The sequence below is a fragment of the Myotis myotis genome, unplaced genomic scaffold, assembly GCF_014108235.1.
Source record: "Myotis myotis isolate mMyoMyo1 unplaced genomic scaffold, mMyoMyo1.p scaffold_m19_p_12, whole genome shotgun sequence".
In the NCBI taxonomy this organism is placed as follows: Eukaryota; Metazoa; Chordata; class Mammalia; order Chiroptera; family Vespertilionidae; genus Myotis; species Myotis myotis.
Genome location: NW_023416316.1, coordinates 48618966 through 48640320, shown reverse-complemented (window position 1 = coordinate 48640320; position 21355 = coordinate 48618966). Strand labels below are relative to the sequence as shown.

At 38.4% G+C, this 21355-nt stretch overlaps 2 protein-coding genes across 12 annotated transcripts in view; one reads left to right on the top strand and one right to left on the bottom strand.

The window, feature by feature from the left end:
* The window catches only part of KDM4C (lysine demethylase 4C), a 335140-nt gene that overhangs the window by 209356 nt on the left and 104429 nt on the right, over window positions 1-21355 (bottom strand). Inside the window, exons 1-2 of one of the 11 annotated variants that reach the window (XM_036331129.1) lie at window positions 5696-5800; window positions 4969-5129 (exon numbers count right to left, since the gene is read on the bottom strand). The exons of the other annotated variants lie outside the window; for them this stretch is intronic. Of the exons in view, the coding sequence (XP_036187022.1) occupies window positions 4969-5064 (96 nt within the window). The 5' untranslated portion in view covers window positions 5065-5129; window positions 5696-5800. Of the gene's footprint in view, window positions 1-4968; window positions 5130-5695; window positions 5801-21355 lie in introns of those variants that run through there. 11 annotated transcript variants of the gene reach the window in all.
* Window positions 12756-12930, top strand: LOC118667539 (40S ribosomal protein S29-like). Its single transcript, XM_036331130.1, has one exon. The coding sequence runs from the start codon at window positions 12769-12771 to the stop codon at window positions 12928-12930; it is 162 nt and encodes a 53-aa protein (XP_036187023.1). The 5' UTR covers window positions 12756-12768.

Genomic DNA, 21355 nt, shown 5'->3' with positions numbered 1-21355 from the left:
TTCATTTTGTCACTGTAGTCATTCGGTAACTATTAAGTACCCACTATTTACAAGTTACAGTGTGAGATACTGGGGCATACAGGTGTGAATTAGACAAAAATTTCTACTTTCAGAGAGCTTATATTCAAGTTGGGGAAAAGAGATAAAAATAAATAGGAGAACCAAGATGGCGGCATAGGTTAACGCCGGAGTTTGCTGCTTTGAACAACTACTTCAAAAGTGAAACCAAAAAACGGAAGGGACATCACCCAGAACCACAGGAACGCTGGCTGAGTGGAAGTCCTACAACTAGGAGGAAAGAGAAACGCATACGGACACTCAGAGGAGGCACAGTGCTGAAGTCAAATTCTGAGGTGCGGAGTGCGCGGAGCACGCTGGCGGCGGAGGGCGCGGTTGGCGTTTTCAATCGGGAGGGAGTCGCAGACTCTGAGCTCCAGATCCGGGCAAGTCTTTAGGGACCCAGACTCAAACGGGAGAAACGGGACTGTCTGGCTTTGGTCAGAGCGAGTGCAGCTTTCTCTCTGAGCTTTGCAGCGGGTGCTGGGACTCAGAGAGGCAGAGCCCCTGGGGACAGGACTGAGAGCCGCCATAACTGCTCTTTCCGGCCCACCCTGTTGATCCTGTGCAACCCGCCCCGCCCAAGCCCTGCACACAGGCATTTGCCGGATAGCCTCAGGCAAATGCCAGATTAGAACCTCCCTAGAGGACAGAAGTGCTCTCACTGCTGACACAGCTGATTCTCATAGCCACTTGGCCTGGAGGTCAAATCCTCCCTGGAATTAGCTACAACAATCAAGATTTAACTATAAGACTGCGAACAAAGACCACTAGGGGGTGCACCAAGGAAGCATAACAAAATGCGGAGACAAAGAAACAGGACGAAATTGTCAATGGAAGATATAGAGTTCAGAACCACACTTTTAAGGTCTCTCAAGAACTGTTTAGAAGCCGCCGATAAACTTAATGAGATCTACAAGAAAACTAATGTGACCCTCAATCTTATATTGGGGAACCAACTAGAAATTAAGCATACACGGACTGAAATAACGAATATTATACAGACTCCCGACAGCAGACCAGAGGAGCGCAAGAATCAAGTCAATGATTTGAAATGCGAGGAAGCAAAAAACACCCAACCGGAAAAGCAAAATGAAAAAAGAATCCAAAAATGCGAGGATAGTGTAAGGAGCCTCTGGGACAGCTTCAAGCGTACCAACATCAGAATTATAGGGGTGCCAGAAGATGAGAGAGAGCAAGATATTGAAAACCTATTTGAAGAAATCATGACAGAAAACTTCCCCCACCTGGTGAAAGAAATGGACTTACAGGTCCAAGAAGCGCGGAGAACCCCAAACAAAAGGAATCCAAAGAGGGCCACACCAAGACACATCATCATTAAAATGCCAAGAGCAAAAGATAAAGAGAGAATCTTAAAAACAGCAAGAGAAAGAAACTCAGTTACCTACAAGGGAATACCCATACGACTATCAGCTGATTTCTCAACAGAAACTTTGCAGGCCAGAAGGGAGTGGCAAGAAATATTCAAAGTGATGAATACCAAGAACCTACAACCAAGATTACTTTATCCAGCAAAGCTATCATTCAGAATTGAAGGTCAGATAAAGAGCTTCACAGATAAGGAAAAGCTAAAGGAGTTCATCACCACCAAACCAGGATTATATGAAATGCTGAAAGGTATCCTTTAAGAAGAGGAAGAGGAAGAAAAAGGTAAAGATACAAATTATGAACAACAAATATGCATCTATCAACAAGTGAATCTAAGAATCAAGTGAATAAATAATCTGATGAACAGAAAAAAAAATAAATAAAAAATAAATAAATAAATAAGCAAAAGAGCATGTCAAATAATAGGTGTTATGAAGAAATAAACACTGGGAGAATAGGAATTATGGAGAAGGCTCCAATTTAAATGAATAAAAGGTGAAAAGATAATATCTAAGCAAATACTTCAGGGAAGAAGAAGCCATACAGATGGGGAGGAGGGACCATTTCCAGCAGAGTGACAGGGGAGTCCAGGGGCCTTGGGGCTGAAGCCAGGGGCTGAGTTTTGGAGCTCAGTGGGCAAGCAGCAGAAAGGGGTGGTAGAAGAAGTCAGAGTGGGAGAAGTATCTGTGTCTGGAGATGGTGGGCACTGGCTGAACAGTGATCATGTAGCATTTGTGCACCTGGGTAAGAATATTTAAAGTGAGGCTTATTCTAGAAGATACGATCCTCTTAATAGTCATGCAGCATTCAATACTTATATTTGGGATGTAATGAACAAAATTTTTTTAAAAAGAAATAGACTCATAGATACAGAAAACAGACTGACAGTTGTCAGAGGGCCTGGTGCGGGAGGGAGAAGGTGAAGGGATTAAGAAAAAAAAAAAAAAGAAAGAAAGAAAAACCCTCATAGTCACAGACACAGTGTGGTGATTACAAGAGGGAAAAGGGGGATAGGGTGGAGGTAAAAGAGGGTAAAGGGGGGATAAATGGTGATGGAAAGAGACTTAACTTTGAATGTGAACACACATTACAATATACAGATGCTATATTATAGAATTGTACACTTTAAACCTATAATTTAAATAACTAATGTCACCTCAATAAATGCTATAAAGAATTTTAAGTAATAAATACATAAAATGGCACATCTATGGCCATACAATAATTAGTAAAGGTATCTTTTTACTACAAAGAAGTTCAGGTTGAAACTGGGGGAAATTATTTATAGTAGTAATTAAATGTGAATGAAATATGCTATTAAAGTATAAACTTGCCTATTATTTATTTTCAACACTATGTTTTATAAAGAGTTTATATTGGACCTCTTCTTTAAAAATGTTCAGTAACTCCCCATCACACAGAAAAAAAATGGTCCAAATTCCTTCATACAACACTCAAGGTATTTCATAGCTTGGCTATCCCCACCATTCTAACTGTACTGTATATCAAACTACACAGAGTCAATTGTCAAAAACATCCTACCAAATTCTGCCAACATTACTTTACTCAAGCTGCTGATTCTCTTTCAGATACATACTTCCTAATCACCAAGACTTGCAAAATCCCATCCATCTTAGCCCAAATATCAGCTCTCTCAAAATATGTTTCAGATCCCTGCCATGTTGGCATTAAACTCGCCCCATCCTGTATTCCCATATTACCTTGTACATTAAACCCAGCATTAATCAGTGATAAAAGTCCAGGCTGCTTATGTTCAAGTGCTACCAAATAATCTTTGTGAATTTCTCACATCCAGAATAGGTCCTTCCTTTACCACAAGCTGTTAATGTTAACTCTGTTAAACAGATAGCCTACAATGGAAACTGATCATGTGTAACTGGACCTTTCCTTGTTCTTCAAGAGCTATATCTTCGACACAGTGCATACCTATCAAGATATAAGCTACAGTAAGGTTCCAGGAAGAAAAACAAAACCAAGAAATCTCCTTAATCCTGAGACAGAGGAAATTTTTTCCCATACTATTGTTCTCTTTCTAACGGGTTAAAAACAATCAAATCTTAACAATGGAATTGCCTAAAAAGTGTTAAGCACAATGAGGACAATGTCCTCTTAATGACTAGGTGTAACAATCATTTTCTGTCTTCTGAAATTGAAAGGGAATTTAACCTCAAAGTGGCAGTTCCAATTCTTCATCAAGGTGGTAGTTAGAAGAGAATATTTGGAACATGATTGCTTCAGGGGAAGGTCAATTTCTCTTGTTTCCTATCCCTTTTTCCATGCAACAGCTTAACCCCTCAGGGAAATGTGACCCTAAGACAAAGGCTCTTAGGCAGAGGAGAGAACAGTCATTTTGCATAATCTAAATAGCAGGAACAGATAATGTACTTCTTGCATGTTTCTACTAGGAGAAAAAATAAGGTATCATGCCTCCTACCAAATTAATAAGATGACGTATCTTAGAAGCAGTAAAGAAAGTTTATGAATTTCCTAAACAAAAAAGCATCTAATAAAAAAATTCTATCATTCTAGGTGCATTCAGAATGTTTACAACTGGCCAGGAAGTAATGTACTCTTCACTGTCTTTGACAATTCCATTTAGAATGGAAAAATAAGAATTGCTGTAGAAAAGATCAGAACTGGAATCAAACTGCAAACAAGGACAATGGAACAAAATTCAAATGGAAAAGCAGAAAGTGTGGCTGTTCCTAAAAGAATTCTTAGCATCCTGACCCTTGATTTACTACCTGTATACGTCTATCATGCTATCTTTTTCTTCGACATTGACAGCACTATGTTCCAATTAAAATTGCATAAAATATCAGAAACTCTGATATAAGCTGGCCTCAGGGAATGTCAAATACAGCTGTTTGATTTTAATAGCAACTACACGAATTTTCATCTGAGAATTTTCAATTTTGCTTATATGTATTATCAGAATTAAGTTAAAGCTGTCCTATTTTCCCCAAGTGCTAATTTCACTGATAAAAAGGAAAGGGATAGCCCTGGCTGATTTTGCTCAGTGGATAGAGCATCAGTCTATGGACTGAAGGGTCCCAGGTTCGATTCCTGGTCAAAGGCATGTACCTTGGTTGCAGTTGATCCCCGGCCCCAGTCAGATTGCATGCGAGAAGAAACCAATCAATGTGGCTCTCACATCAATGTTTCTCTGTGTGTCTCTCCCCCTCCCTTCCACTCTCTCTAAAAATCAATGATGGGAAAATATCCTCGGATGAGTATTAACAACAACAACAACAAAAAACAGGAAGAGAATAAAGTAAGAGAAGGAATGAAGGGAGGGAGGGAGGGAGGGAGGGAGGGAGGGAGGGAGGGAGGGAGGGAGGAAGGAAGGAAGGAAGGAAGGCACCCAGGCAGGGAATCCTGTGGAACTAAGACAGCACCCCCTAACAAGGGACCTCTGCCCAAACCCACCCACAGGGCATGTGGAGAAAGTGATGTCTACCCATCCACACCTCCAAGAGGGGCCAAGTAACATTCCTTTACCTGCCTCTCACCAATCCCACTGAAGAAGCACTCTGTATGTGACATGTACTCTTCCCCAGCTGGCACTGGCATGGAGTAAAGAAGGATATACTTCATACTAGTAAAAATCCATTTTGCAAACTTTAGCCCAAGACAGTGCAATAGATTCCACGAGTGTTGCACTGCAATATAAGAAATATGTTTGTTTCACCACATGCTTCACAATACCTAAATATTTCTCTAAGTTTTAAATCAATTTAAATTTTAATACTAGGGAAACATTTTTGTGCAAGAATTTTTATTTTTCAATTCACATCCCTGGGTGACTAATTTTGAAAGAGTTATATTACCCGAAAGAAATCTGATCATTTACTTTTCCTAGTATACATGTTGGTATTTTGTTTACTTGTTTATTTGAAACTACAGAAGTGAACTGTCATTACTGAAATAAGGTTATACTTCATTTCTTTTCAGGACTGAAACAGACACTATTTTGTTCACTTTTTTTGTTTTGTTAAATTTCTCAACATGTTGAAAATATCCACTGATTTGCAACAATATAGAAAAGTTACCAAATGAAAAAAAAAAAAAACCCTCCAAGAATAGAATACCACAATTATTGAAACATCAATACTAGAAATGTTGATGATGAGGAAATGCATCCTTTCATTCTTATTTCTACATTGAAGTTAGTACAAAAAGAAAGGGGGGGGAAATCCTACCATAACTCACAAGGGAGTACACACACCTATCTCTGAGAGCCACCTGCGTTCAGAGGACTCTTACACATGCCATCTGCTTGCTTAGAATCCAGTCCTAGGAAAAGAAACACCTCCTTGTCTAAGCAGCAATTCCTATGGACCACAGCAAAACAAAAATTAGTTAACACACAAAGCTGTGCATATATACATTCTCTCTCACCACACTATGGAAAAGGTTACCCTTCAGACAGAAAAGTAACCAGCTGTATCCGTGGGTTTTCTGTACCTTCACCTACTCCATGCACATACATTAAAGTATATTTCTGTTTTGATCCACTGTGTTTGGCCAAAGTACGTGTGTTCCTTCAACAGTGAACTCCAGGACTGTGTAGGCACCTATGACTCTGCCTCAAAGAACAGCAGTTCGCAGGGGCACTGTGAGGAAGGCAAGCACTTCCTATACATGGAATCTGCAGACTAACCCAGGAAGGCAGATATGGTCTATTAACCTGGGGTCAGGAATTCTGCCGGCAAGAAGCAATAGCACAGGTGAGACCTGAAGCACACAGGGTTCAATAGACTGGGAAGGAGCAGCACAATTGCCAGAAGAGGGCTGTAAGGAAGTGCAGGGGAGCAGGGAGGGAAGAGTTGGGATAGAGAGGGTGGGAGAAGGAATGAGGCTGAGAGGTCATAGGAGAACACTGTGTGGGCCCCTCCCTGGCTCTGCCTGCACCTTGGGAAACCTATTCCCAGAGGTCACCTTCCACCTGACCATTCTGTCCCAACCACCTGAGAGAAACATTGAGACAGGAATTGGCGAGCAAGGAATTTTAGGACCAGGTTCCTACCTTACTCATGTCACAGAGGGTCCCCCCCCTCTTAGGAAATAGTGTCCAGCCCCTCCCACCTGCCTCCCTCAGGATCCTACACAGGACCTGAGGCAGCCAGCTCTATCACACAGATTCATAAATACACCTTTCAAATACCTCAAAGAAGTCTCCACAACCAAGAAATTTAAATTAAGATTCCAGATAAAGTAAATTATTTTAGTGATCCAGGAGATTAGTCAAATGCCCCCTTTTGTTTGAAGTAAGAATATTTTTATACAATATCTAACATTATTAAACAGGCATGATTTATCTAATGTAAGAAATGCAATGTATCATGAGAACGGTGGGCATGAATTGTAGCTATTTGATGCTGTTAATTCTAACATTCCCTAATATACTTGCTTACTTTCTTAATCATGTTATGCAATACATCAAAATCATTAACTAGCTTAATAGCTCACAATCATCACTATAAATGGTTATACACACTCTGGGATTATTGGTATTTACACTCCTGTTGGAAGCTAAAAGCAAGTAACTTATTTAAAGCCTCAAATCTAGCAAAGTATGTACTAATAAACCCTAATCTATCAGTTTTCTCATCTTGGATATTTTCCTAAGCTACTACTCTTGTCTTTTTACCTCCATTTAAAATGCATTCACCAATAGACATACACTGAATTTTAAGTAAATTCAATACTTTGAAATTTATATTTACCTGCAAAACACACTGAGACCATTCTTTATAAAAACAAGCTTTCAATATTTTTAATTGCATATGTAATAATTGGTTGCTGTAGAAATATAATAAAGAAAATTACAGCCTTGACCATGACAATGTTTCAAATTAATGAATACCTTTCTATAATTTACAATACATATGTACTTTCAAACATAAAAAGGAAAATATCCTGTTTTTGTAATCTGGTTTTAATCCTTGACAGTGTATTATAAATGTCTGTTTGAATCAATAAATACACACCCATTAATTTATCATGCTCATTAGCATATTGTGGATGGGTATATGTACCATAATTTACACAACCTTCCCTCAATGTTGGACATTTACTTGCTACCAGTTTTTCAGTTTCATAATCAACTCTGCAGATTATCCAAATAAACATATCTGGTGTGACTTTCTCATTTTTTTCCACAGAACAAACTCCCAGCGGCAGAATGCAGAGTCATAGGGCGCTCTTATTTCTAAGGCTGGTGGCCTGAACATCCTCTAGGTTTACATGGAATTAGCAACACTGATCAACGCTCTAACCAACTGAGCTACCCGACTATTGTTGTTTTTTAATAAAAAGGATTCTATCACTTTAGAAACAGGAATAGAAGAAATCTTTGCCCTGGCCCGATAGGCCAGTTGGTTAGCACATCATCCCAATATGCCAAGATTGTAGGTTCAATCCCCGGTCAGGGTACATACAGGAATCAACCAATAAATGAATAAATAAGGGATACAACAAATCTCTCTCTCTATCCTCTCTCTCTCTCTCAAAAATCAATATATAGCTGAAACCGGTTTGGCTCAGTGGATAGAGCGTCGGCTTGCGGACTGAAAGGTCCCAGGTTCGATTCCGGTCAAGGGCATGTACCTGGGTTGCGGGCACATCCCCAGTAGGGAGTGTGCAGGAGGCAGCTGATCGATGTTTCTCTCTCATCGATGTTTCTGACTCTCTATCTCTCTCCCTTCCTCTCTGTAAAAAATCAATATATTTTTTTAAAAAATCAATATATAAAATATAAATAAATATTTTTTTTAAAAAATAGAAGGTATCTTTGAAACATCAGACAATAGCAAAGATCTATCTACATCTCTGGTGATTTTTCACAGCCACTGCTAAAGAGGTTGAGTTATAAAATTAAATTTCTATCCTCAATACACACCAATGCCACTGAAGTGCTAAATCAGTCCGTCATAACACATCCAGATTAATGATCTGTAGGAGTAAAGGAACATGTTGCATTCTCCAGCCTCTTGGGCCCATATTAGAGAGGGCAAGTGATGATCTTTACAGCTCTCTGCCCCAATCCACCTGCATATGTATGCACCTGTACAGCTCTCTTAGCCACAGCCACAAAATCAAGGACATCCTTCCACAATCACAGAGTTAGAACTGGACTAAGATCAAATACTTCTACTGTGCATGTACATATCCAGCAACTTAAAGAATTACAATCTTTTACTTACAAATACTCTCAAGTAGGATTCTGCATTTTCAAAATGTTTCATGTTCTTGCTTTATTTTAAAAAGAAAGGGCTCAGCCCTAGCTGATTTGGCTCAGTGGATACAGCGTTGGCCTGCGGACTAGAGGGTCCCAGGTTCAATTCCGGTTAAGGTCACATGCCCGTGTTGCAGGCTTGGTCCCCAGTGTGGGGTGTGCAGGAGACAGTTGATCAATGATTCTCTTTCATCACTGATGTTTCTGTCTCTCTCTCCCTTCCTTTCTGAAATCAATAGAAATATATATATTTTTAAAAAGGGCTCAGTACACAAAAACTAAGGGATACTTTAGAAAAGGGTTCTCATGGCTTGAACCTTTCTCCCAGAAGTACAGTTTCTGTCTCTAAAGACTTGGGGAAAAAATTTATCTCAGAACTACAGTCCTTTAGGATCTTCTGGACACAGCTCCAATGAATTCCAAAGGATAAGTATTTTCACCTACTTGACACCCCTCAGAACCCAGATGATAAGAATGCATCCCCACCGTGGGTACCTCCACAGTTTATTCTGAAGGACAGGTAACATGGCATGGTTGCATGTGTTTAAATGATAGCTGCCGTTTGACAGGGTACTGGATCTGCACCTCCCAAAGGTGTAACCACAGAACAAGGAGCATAATTAAGTTGGTTTTTAACTAGTTCCTGGGACAGATCTGGGAAGCAAGATAAACGCAGGAATGCACTGCACTGTAGGTCACTGCCATGGCACAGTTTGAGAAAATGTGGACCCCAAATTGCTTTTCAAAGTTTAATAAATGTCAGCACCTCATGAGAGAAAGAAGAGGCAAATTTATTGCATGCCATTCAACTAATCTACATTAATTACCAAAGATATTGCTACTTGTCAGCTTGTAAGTTTTCACAAAAAAATTTATTTTATATTTGTGCTGTGTGTTTGTATGTGCATTAAATGCTTCCCCTTTGCACAGCAACTACACTATACACTATACACTATACTATACAACATGCAGAGACCACACACAGTTGGCAATAGGTTTGGGCAAATTATAACCTCATTTCACAAAAGAAAAGAAACACTTGAATTTGATTACATTTTAGGCTAAATGCACATACTTCCTATACATAAAATGAGCACTTATTTTAATCAACCTAGAAGGAATATAAACAATAGTATAAATATTTCTTATTGCATTCAGTTACACTCGTTTTATCATATTTTCTTCTATATAAAAATATCAATTACAAATTTAGAGTCAGCAAATATCTCCGACTCAAATGTCAAATTAGGTCAAATGCTATAAGGAAAACCCACTCCTAAAGGACTTTGAAAAAAATGTAAGGAGCCACCGCCCTCTGCTGGTGAAAAATACACATTGTCCATAAATATTTAATTTGAGAACAAAAGTAATGAAATACATTAATATTTAAGCACCATAGTCTGCAATACAATTTAGTGACTTTTGATTATGTGGGAATGATACACACATATATACTACATGTTTTAGCAAAAGCTAATATGCAATTTCAGACTTTTTTTACTACAATACATACAGAACATTATATTCTATCTGAAAATAGTTTCTAAGCAAACTTTTTTTCAACAATTATTTAAATAATATGAGTCAATGATGCTTTTTGAGAAATGTTACCTTACTTAAAGATCAATTAGTAAGTCTCGAATAAAGTTTAAATGCTTTAAAAGTACTATGAGCATGTACAGACACATTTACTATCCTCCTCACCCACAGTGAAATTCTGGTTATAAGCTAAATATCTGGAGGTACACGGATTACAGATATCTCTACCATGTGCTTATAAGACACACTTAAACATTAGTTTAGAGCTCTCTATATAAATATACTTTTAAGAACTATAAAAATAATTTCATTGAATATTTTTCAAATAGCACAATATAAGAAAACAATCTTGTAAAAAAGAATTCCAACAACACAGAAGTAAAATATATACAAGATGAGGGTCCCAGCTTTTTACGCCTCAAATTCATTCCACTGACCACAGGCCACCATAATTAAGTAGGTATCCTTTCATTTCTTTTTCTGTTTACATATTTTTTAAGATTTTTTTAATCACAGCTTCACACTGTACATGGCATTCCTTAATTAGCTTTTTTTTATTTTTACTTCATTTATTTTAGAGATGTTGTCACATCAGTTCATATGGATTGACCCCATTGTTTTTAACAGCTGTACAGTAGAGATGTTCTACAATTTTATCCCATCAATCCTCTACTGCTGGTAACCATATGTTCACATCTGAAACAAGGGAAGGGATGTTATAAATATCCTTGCTTGAAATTGCCCACAAGAATAATTTCTAGAATTATTGATCTATATCATAAATTGACATGTTTCCATAAAATATATAAGTGTAAATAAACAAATACTGTGCAGTACAGTTTTATTTTTGTCACACTAACATTTAGAAGCAATGTGATTTTTAAACTTAAATCTCCAGTTGTGGACTCAATTCTTTTTAGTGACTAAAAAAGCAATCTTTAAAAACCAAAAGCTGGATCTATACAGAGAGAAGATGCGCATCATATATTCATGAAAAACATTATCTGAGTATTCATATGTTTTTAACTATTTAAAAAAATTTACCGCCCTGACTGGTTTGGCTCAGTGGATAGAGCGTCGGCCTATGGACTCAAGGGTCCCAGGTTCGATTCTGGTCAAGGGCATGTGCCTTGGTTGCGGGCACATCCCCAGTAGGGAATGTGCAGGAGGCAGCTGATTGATGTTTCTCTCTCATCGATGTTTCTAACTCTCTATCCCTCTCCCTTCCTCTCTGTAAAAAATTAATAAAATATATTTTAAAAAATAAATAAATAAATAAATTTACCTTACATTAAAGAACTATCCAATGCTCATAAAAATAGCTAGTAACCCTCAGAATGACACTCTCACCACTTAGCATCCCATTGATCTTTCCACATTATATGACTCTTTTATTTTATACAGTTAAAATCCCCAACTGAAAATACAAACAACTCTATAAACAGCACATTTCCTTGAAGTTCAACCTTGCTCATCTTTGTTCAGTAATCCATACAACTCCAGTGATCAGTTCTGCTGTAGGCTTAAACCATATCATACAAATGGCATAAAATGGGCTGGCTTTGTCCTCCTTTCACTGAGCTATAAATTTCCTCTGAAGGTTTATTAATGAGCAGCATAGTCACAAACACTCAAGCTGTCATCAGGCTACTTGCTGCTAAATTTACTGAAGCATGCACTCTACTGTCTGCACATCTCCACACACATGATTTGTAAAGCCACAGATCCAAAGATTGGAAGTGATCTTTAATAAGTTTCCCCACCTTGCAAACTGCCAGTCCCAAAGAATCCATCATCCTCTGTTAAATGTATGGCTTATGAGTGAATGAATATTTAGCCTATAGTTGTGTCTTGACCTTCTATTGAATACCCATTTCCCTCTGTGCCCTTCTATTTTCCCCAAGACTGTAGTTGCCTCATTCTTTGCCTTCCCAGTTCAGTTCAACTCAAGACACTTGGTTTCACGGTCACAGCCTCCAGGAATGGCAGGCAAAGAAACACTTTCTCGTGATCCCTTGGGTTATCATGATGGCTTGTCTTGCTCTGTGAAAATGAGTACAAAGAAATCATCCTTTCAAAAGAGACAGGTCCAGCCCTAGCTTGTTTGGCTCAGTGGATAGAGCATCAGCCCATGGACTGAGGAGTTCCAGGTTCAATTCTGGTCAAAGGCACCTACTGCAGTTGCAAGCTGAGGGGCTCCTATAGGAGGCAACCAATCAATGTGTCTCACATCAATGGCTCTCTCTCTATCTCTGTCTCTCCCCCTCCCTTCCACTCTCTCTAAAAAACCAATGGAAAGCCCAGCCTGGTATGGCTCAGTGATTGAGGATTGACCTATAAACCAGGAGGTTGTGGTTGGATTCCCGGTCAGGGCAGGAAGCAGCCGATGAATGATTCTCTCTCATAATTGATATCTCCCCCCACCCTTTCTCTCTGACATTAATAAAAAAAAAATATATATATATATATATATATATATTTAGCCTCTTTTTGGGGGGCCTCATTGCTACAGAGTGAGCAAGATGGGTCACCAGCAACTCTACTGGAGCCATCCAAGGAAATTCGGCCAGGGTTCTCGTTCTTGCCATGTCTGCTCAAACCGCCACGATCTGACCTGGAAGTACGGCCTCAACATGTGCCGCCAGTATTTCCGTCAGTACACGAAGCACAAAAGGTTTCATTAAGTTGGACTAAGTGAACTTCCATAAATGGGTAGTTCAAGACATCTACCTTATGACAGAATGCTATCTCTTTGTACATAAAATAATTTTTTTAAAAAAAATCTTCAAATATAATATATATTTTTTTAATAGAAAAAATCAATGGAAAAATATCCTTGGGTGAGGATTAACAAAACAAAAAAGAGGCAGGCCCAGAGGACAGAGACGGCAGACACAATTAATAGATTATAGCTTCCCAAGTAAGATACCCAGCTCCAAGAAAGGTTTCATGGAATACATACGAGTAGATATATTTTCTACAAGCTTTATCAGACTGTTTTTTGTTAATCCTCAACAAAGGATATTTTTTCCATTGATTTTTTAGAGAGAGTGAAAAGGGAGGAAGGGAGCTGGGGGAGGGGGAGAGAGAGAAACATTGATGTGAGAGAAACACATCAATTGGTTGCCTCCCACATGGACCCCAATCGGGTCAAGGAATCAAACTTGCAACCCAGGTATATGCCCTTGACCAGGAATCAAACCCAAGACCAATGCTCCAACCACTGAATCGCACCCGTCAGGGAACAGAGAGCAGTCCAGCCAAGCAAAAGCATGAAAGGATAAGAAGTGGGCTGAAACTGTAGGTTGAGAGCCTGGAAATAGCAAAGACCTCCTTACCCAACTGCATGAACAAAGGAACCAGGAGAAAGATGACCTGTGACATTATGAAACAGACAGGACATACTCCCGCCTGGAACCTCTGCACCTCCCACAAAAGATGACTCTCAATCCCACTTCCCTGCAGTTTCTAGCAGTATAAGTCTTAAGACAAACAGGACATCTGTAACTTGCTGCAGGAACAGAGTGGGAACTGGGAAGGCTATGCATGTTCCACAGTCATGCACAGAGGAAAGAAAGCCCAGGTGGGTAAACAAGTGGCATCTAAAAAGAAAGAGAAAGAGGGGCTCAATCCTAGGGCCATAAGCAAACACTGATTTCTGTGTGAAAAAACAACCACAAACAAACAAACAAACAAAAAAACCTCCAATACAATGGAAAAGCAAACAAACTGGGAATGATATTTGTGGAAAATAGAGCCGAAGTCCATATCCTTAATTCATAATAAAATATTTTAAAATACTAAAATATGAATAGAAAAATATAGGCTATTATAATTGTTCAAATATCCTAGCGATTTAAAAAACAAGATTAAACCTTTTTATTTAATAAAGAATTCTTTTCATAACAGTCTCAATGTTATCAGACATCATTTTCATGTTACTTACGTGAGTAGAAATACTGGAAACAATCTGACTTGTCTCCAAATACTATTTGACTCAATAATTAGCCTTCTAACATATGATCCCTTAAAAAAAAAAGAAAGTTGGACAGTAATTTATGCATAAAGCTCTTTACTGTAGTGTAATTGATAATACTGAAATTTGTAAACAACCTTCATAACAATAGATTAGTTAAATTGGGATTCATTCTTAGGATGAAATATTCAGCAATTTCAAATAGTGTTTTTGAGGGCTGTGAAGTGGCATAAGAAAATATTCAAAAATAATAACATATAATAAGAATTAATGCTGAATCCTAAGCCCTAAAATGTTTAGTTTGAGTAAGCCTGACTATATGTTTGATAATATTCCAATTTTTAAAAAATAAGTATGACAGAAAGCCTGACTTAGGAAAGTGGGTCTAAGATCTCATCAAATAGGCTCTCTATGGTCCCACAGTATTTGGAATAACTAGAACACAAGACAAGGGCCTCACCCAAAGCCTAATCACAGGCCACTGGACAGCGGGCAATTAATAGAAGTTGAATTAAACTAAAAGATAGTCGGAAAATTTGGTAAGCACTGATTAGTAGATCCTGGCCTCCTGCTTCAGAGATGAACTCACTGAAGACAAAGGTCGAGAACCACTAATCTACCCACTGAGGGGCAGATTTACTAAGTGATTGAGGAAACAGAAAGGTGGGAGCAGGACACAAGACATCCACTGAAGACAATTTCTTTCATAGTGGTGTCTGTTTTCCTTTATCCTATGGCGTTTTCCATACATTTCCTTCAAAGTTTAATAATTATAAAGACCAAGAAAATACATGTGATTCAATCTGCTATCATGTCAATTCGTTCCAGATAGTAAATGAAGAAGATAAATTGGGGGGGGGGGGGGAGGCTCTCTTAAAATGAAATCAACACAAACTAATTATATCATTATATCAATCCAATAAAGCAAAACTCTACATACAACCATTGAAATTCTAGGCCTGTAAATTTCCCCACCTGGAAATGTTTCTTTGAAAACACAGCGAATTACATCATCCCAATTTCCTTGATAATTGCATCATACCAGATCTGAAATATGGTCTTCAGATCTCCATTGCACAACTCAAAGAGTAGATACTCTGAAATACGGATCTGAACCTCCAGTTCTTTCTCTTCATTGTCACACAGGCTGCTCTGACTGGCAGGATCACCAATGTGAACACAAAAAGCAATGTGGCAATAGGAACTGAACAGGAATTTGTGCTCAGCACCAACATTTTAAACTCAGTCCTGAATGGCTGAATCAATCAGACTGCTGAAGCTCTGCCGCAGACTCCTTCCCTCTCAGTAACACCAGCACACATCTATATACTGATTAGGCGGGAAAAGCTCCATGACTTGATAAGGAGCCTACACAACAGAAACACCTTTAAGATCTACTGCTGCAGCATAAACCTATGTACAAATCTGAGAACAAAAGTTTATCTATTAAGAAGTCTTGGTCAGGCTTACTCAAACTAAACATTTTAGGGATTAGGATTCAGCATTAATTCTGAAGGCCAGTTTACACAGCACAAAATTCAGAAAAACCTAACATTCTCTCTAATCAAATGTGAAATACTAAAGCATTAAATCACATTTTCTAAAAATTATGGCCATGTACTGAAATGGATGCAGTTTTAGAGGCATAACCTAGACATTTCAGAATTTAAACGTTCAATATCAAGTCACTCACTAGACCATTTAGGGGAGAAATATGTAATAGAGAAGTCTCACATAGGAGCTAAGCAGGTTTGGAACACTTTCTCGGTAATCTTTTCCTTCATCTGCACTTCATCCCCTGCAAAACAGCCTCCAACATGTGTCTTTACTGACAGATTCATGTTGCATTTGTTCTTTAACTCTACTCTAGCATTCTCCCCAAAATAGAAAAATATGCATTTAACTTTTTAAATATAGATGGTATATTTTCTTTGGTTGTTTGATTTTAAGAATGACATAAAATTAAAAGGTATTTTAAACACCATCTGTTCCCTTACAACAATGGGCAATAATTTCCTGATTGTTTTACTTCATGTACGTGCTTTAAATCTAGAGTACCCTTTATGATTATTGCAGTTCGTATTTTATTACTTTATGTAGCCCTCCTTGCCTATGTATATATTTAGAAACCAGGCTGGGTTTTATCTCCACTTTGTGCCATTCCTATTTCAATTTCCCATTATCACAGAACTGTTGAGAAAGTCATTTCGTTACTTTTTCCTGTCATGTCTTCCAAATTCACTGGGATAATCCTTTATGAGGCCAAGAAATGAAATTAGAACTTATTAAAATGTATTTGACCAATCCGATTCTTCAAATACGAGGACGGAGCTCCAAATGCTGTCACTCAGTAAAACAGAGAACTATGATGGCATTAACTATCTTCCAGTATTAACTGTGGTAGAATAAGCTGAGATGGCAGGTGCAGGCAGGGCCCGTCAATAAAGACAGAACTGAAAACGTGTAAGTGCACCAGGTCTACATAGCCATCTGCTTTGCATGAAGGGAATGAAAAGAGAGCAATAAACTAAGGCATTCATTTTCAAAGTCCTGATTTGTTAACAAGATCTGTGCAATGAACTTTTATGCACTGCTGTGATTCTATGATGCCCCTCAGAAAAAAATCCACTGCAAACCATCTGTCATACTCTATTGGGATAAGTGAGAAGATTTTTCTAATAAAATATCTATACTCTAAAAATGTTTTACTTGCCATAAATACAAGATATGTTAAAATAAATGAGGTTAAAAGGAAAGACATTGGAAAACAATGTGTTCAATACTGATCATCTTCGTGTTGATTTTTAAAAAAGATATAGCCATGTAGATATTTTTGAAGGGATATACAAGGAGTTGTCAACAGGTTTTACCTTTGAGAAAGGGATTAGAAGAGGTGTCATTAAATATTTTTCTGTACTCTAATTTTTTTAAATCATGGGCATATATTATTTATTTTATTTTTATGCATTTGAACAACTGGTGTTTGGGTAGTAATATAAAAAACATAGTGATTTCCTTTCAAATAATTTTCTGTAAAATTAAAAGTACTCTAGAACAATGATTCCTATATCATTTGGCATTTTAGTTATAATTCAATTTTTGCTGATAAAACCAGCAACACAACAATCACCTCTGTAAATGAACTTTTGTCTTTATTTCTGATTACTAGTACTTCCTAGGAATGTTAAGAAATGGGTGAAAGGGCATGGAGATGTTGAGAGTACTAATACATACTACCTACCTGCTTTTTAGGATGCTTATGTTGGCACCCTAAAACCAACAGAAGGGCAGAGTGCCCAAGTCTACCAATTACATTCTCATGTCCAATGGACTTCCCTTTTATGTTTACTAGTACAATACAAAAAAGAAATCCTTCACTATTACTTTTAATAACACTGAAGTTTGAACAATTTTTCAATTGTATTTACCAGCAAAGAAACATGTTTTCATACACTTCAATAATCATCATAACAATCCAATTTTTTTTAAAAAATGTAATACTTAAAATTAAAGAACAGTACAAAATATACATTCCTGAGAACTGGGAATACTCTACCAAGAATCGGTGAAAATTATCAGTAGATCTTTTACAATGTCCTTTATGAAAATTAAGAAGTTGCTGGAAACTACCTACTTTTTTCAAATAAAAACCTGGAGCATGTAAAAGCCATGTGTGGACTAGACTCAAACTTAACAGGAATCTCTAACACCCTTGATGATTTTCTTTCCAGGAATTTACGACACATGGTCTTTCAAACTCAACATGAAGGCCCAAGAGCTAGAATATGTTTTTGAAGACAAAAGCAACAGCTCCTTCAAATTCCTCCCCTCAGCAATCTGGCACACAGAACCCCAGGCACTGTTAGTTGATGTCATTTCTTTCCATGCTGCCCTCATTATGGTGGAAAGTAAAAGTGAATGGATGTGAGAAATCAGTAGAAATATATAAAGCAATCCATCTGTCCAGCCTGCTGTTAGCACGTATCCTGCAAATACTGTCCCCACGGCCACTGCTTCTCAGCACCTCAAGCCTGAACTCCGCTGGCTTCCCCAAGTTAATATCATGGAGTTCCTAGGTTTAGAAATGACCCACAATGAATCACTTTTTAAAATGCATTCAGTGCTACAGGATGGTGCTAAGGTGACTGCTCCAGCTACCGCCCCCCACCCTCACTACAGCTGGTGGGGCACCAGTTAAAGCTCTTTCTGCAAGTATGGAAACTGCAGCTCACAGAGGCAGGTGACACAAATACCCGACACAGAACCAGAATTCTAACATGGGATATGTTGGGTTGGGTGTTTTTTTTTTGTTTTGAGGTGTGTGTTTTTTTAAACCTGTACTCATATTAGCCATCAAAACACTTTTATTAACTTTGGGGTACAAAAACATGGGCATAAAAAAAACAAATAAACAACACTTTTATTTAGGAAGGAAGAACTCTGGACTTATAGCAATGACCACTGGTATTACTGACAGAGTTTTGGAAAATAAAACACTGGCATGCTTTCTCCGGGCTATGATTTTTAAACAGACCTTTTCATGTCTCTGGTCTGGTATCCAAAGCATGGACTTTGTTAGGTCTGATCCCCTTATGATTGTAGGCTGCAGATTTCAGTGCTTCCTTGCCCTCATGAGATGCCCATCCCACTACTCTCCTAGGGCAAGCTGGCATTTTCTTCTATTTCTCCACCAATCCTACTCTTCCTTCTATTTCACTAGGATTGACCCACTGAACTGATCCATCATCACTGGAACAGGAAGCAGGAGTTCCCTCATGCCAGACAGGCCAATCACTGAGCCAAGGTCAATTCCCCAAACTGGAATTCTGGAAGAAAAATGCAGGGAAAACACAATCCTAACCTACCACCTTTCTCCCCAGTCTCCACCACAACTCTTCAAGGCTCCTTATATATTTAATTTCATTTATTTTTCATAACAACTATAAAGAAGCTACAATATCCATTTTACATATGGGAAAAGAGCAATTTAGACAGGTTAGTTAAGTAATTGCTCCAATGAATCAGAGTTTGGCTAACCCTTGAACTTGTACCCCTTTCAACACTACAAAATAATGTTTCCCTTACACACGAGGAAATGACGTCCATCAGGATTACATGCAGCCTGAGAGAAATTCAAGACAAAGAATATAGCTCTCCAAGAGTCTGCCGCCTCCACCACCCTGAGTTGTCTCCCTTGAGTGCTCTGACAGGATTCTTACGGAGATCAGGGAACCTGAACAACTACTTGACTATATTTCTAACTAAGCATTGTGAAGGGAGAGGCAAAATATAATTAATTTTATAAAACTTTGAGATTACACATGGAACATAGGCAGGCTAAAATTTTTCTTCTATAATGGTTTCTAGCCTTTCCTAAAAGATTATAAAGTAACAGCAATAATAGTGAACTATATGTATCTATGTGTACAATCCTCATCCCCTGCCCCCAAATACTGATATAACTATAAAATAGATAATTTCCAAATACTAAGATTTCATTTTCTTCACATTTTTAATAACATTGTAATTCTAGGTTGAAAATTCCCTTACTTATTTATTCATTAGTCATACTTAAGCATGATAAAAATCTAAGTATCAAACAATAACAGTAAGAGATGTAAAATAAGAAAAATTGCCAAAGCCGGTTTGGCTCAGCGGATAGAGCGTCGGCCTGCGGACTGAAGGGTCCCGGGTTCGATTCCGGCCAAGGGCATGTACCTGGGTTGCGGGCACTTCCCCAGTGGGGGATGTGCAGGAGGCAGCTGATCGATGTTTCTCTCTCATCGATGTTTCTAGCTCTCTATCTCTCTCCCTTCCTCTCTGTAAAAAATCAATAAAATATATTTAAAAAAAAAAAAAAAAGAAAAATTACACTCAGCACTATAAGCAACAAGGCATAAAAGTATCTCTTCAATACAAATGAAAGACAAAAACAATGCCTGGCAGAATTAGCTGTAAGCATTAAATTTTGTAAATAGTGTTGCAAAGAATTAATCAGTGCTCTAAGTTATTGTGTTGGAAATCATCCCTTCAGAGTGTCCAAGTGTCCAGAAGACAATTTGTTTTGCCTCCCTTGTGTTACAAAGAGGCAAAATATATTACTGGCCACAGTTTTCTGGGGATAAAAGTCTAGTAAATTAAAAATAATAGGCTCTCTAGTCGCTTTTGCTCAGTGGTTAGAGCATCGGCCCTCAGACTGAAGGATCCTGAGTTTGATTCCTGTCTCCAGTAAAGGGCACATAGTTATGAGAGAAAACCAATCGATGAGTCTCTCTCACATGGATGTTCCTCTGTCTCTCCCCTTCTACTCTCTCTAAAAATCAATGGAAAAATATCCTCAAGTGAGGAATAACAAAAAATAAATAAATAATAGGCATGCTAAAGGAGGAAGAGAACTAAGCATTGGGCTTCTCTATTACATCAGCTTTATTTAGGCCCTAAATTTTAGGGTCTCCCTAACTGGGGACACCTTTCTTCTTTGACTTGACTAACACTGATTCTTCTCATTGCAAAGGTACAGACTGTTAAAACAATAAGGGAGATTAATCATGGGTTTCTTCACCCATTCTTTATTCCCCCTGATATTTAAATATCAAAACCTATTCCACTATTACCTCCATCATTTTCAGTCTTCTTTCTGAGAAGGGGCCCTGGCACTGGCACAAAGAGTGCTCAGTGGCCACAGCCCCTCTGGGGAAATTGCCAGACTACAGTTCTACCCAGCAGTTTCTGAAGGAGGAGTGCCCATACTTTCTGTCACCTTGCTCAGAGCAGAGGGAGGACAGATCATGGATCCACAGATTAAAGTCTAATTATAGCCACTGATCTCAGTGAAATCCCATTAAAACTTTCTTTTCATTCAGAGGTTATCTATACTAATAAAAGGGTAATATGCTAATTAGACCAGGTAGACCAGACATCTTCACAACGTCCGACTTCCTTCTGGACAAAGCCACGGTGGCGAGGACCGAGGCAGAGGCGGTGAAGGGTGATCAGGCCAGCAGGGGAGGGCAGTTAGGGGGCGATCAGGCAGGTCGGCAGGGGAGCAGTTAGGGGGCGACCAGGCCAGCAGGTAGAGTAGTTAGGGGGCAATCAGGCAGGCAGGCAAGCGGTTAGGAGCCAGCGGTCCCAAA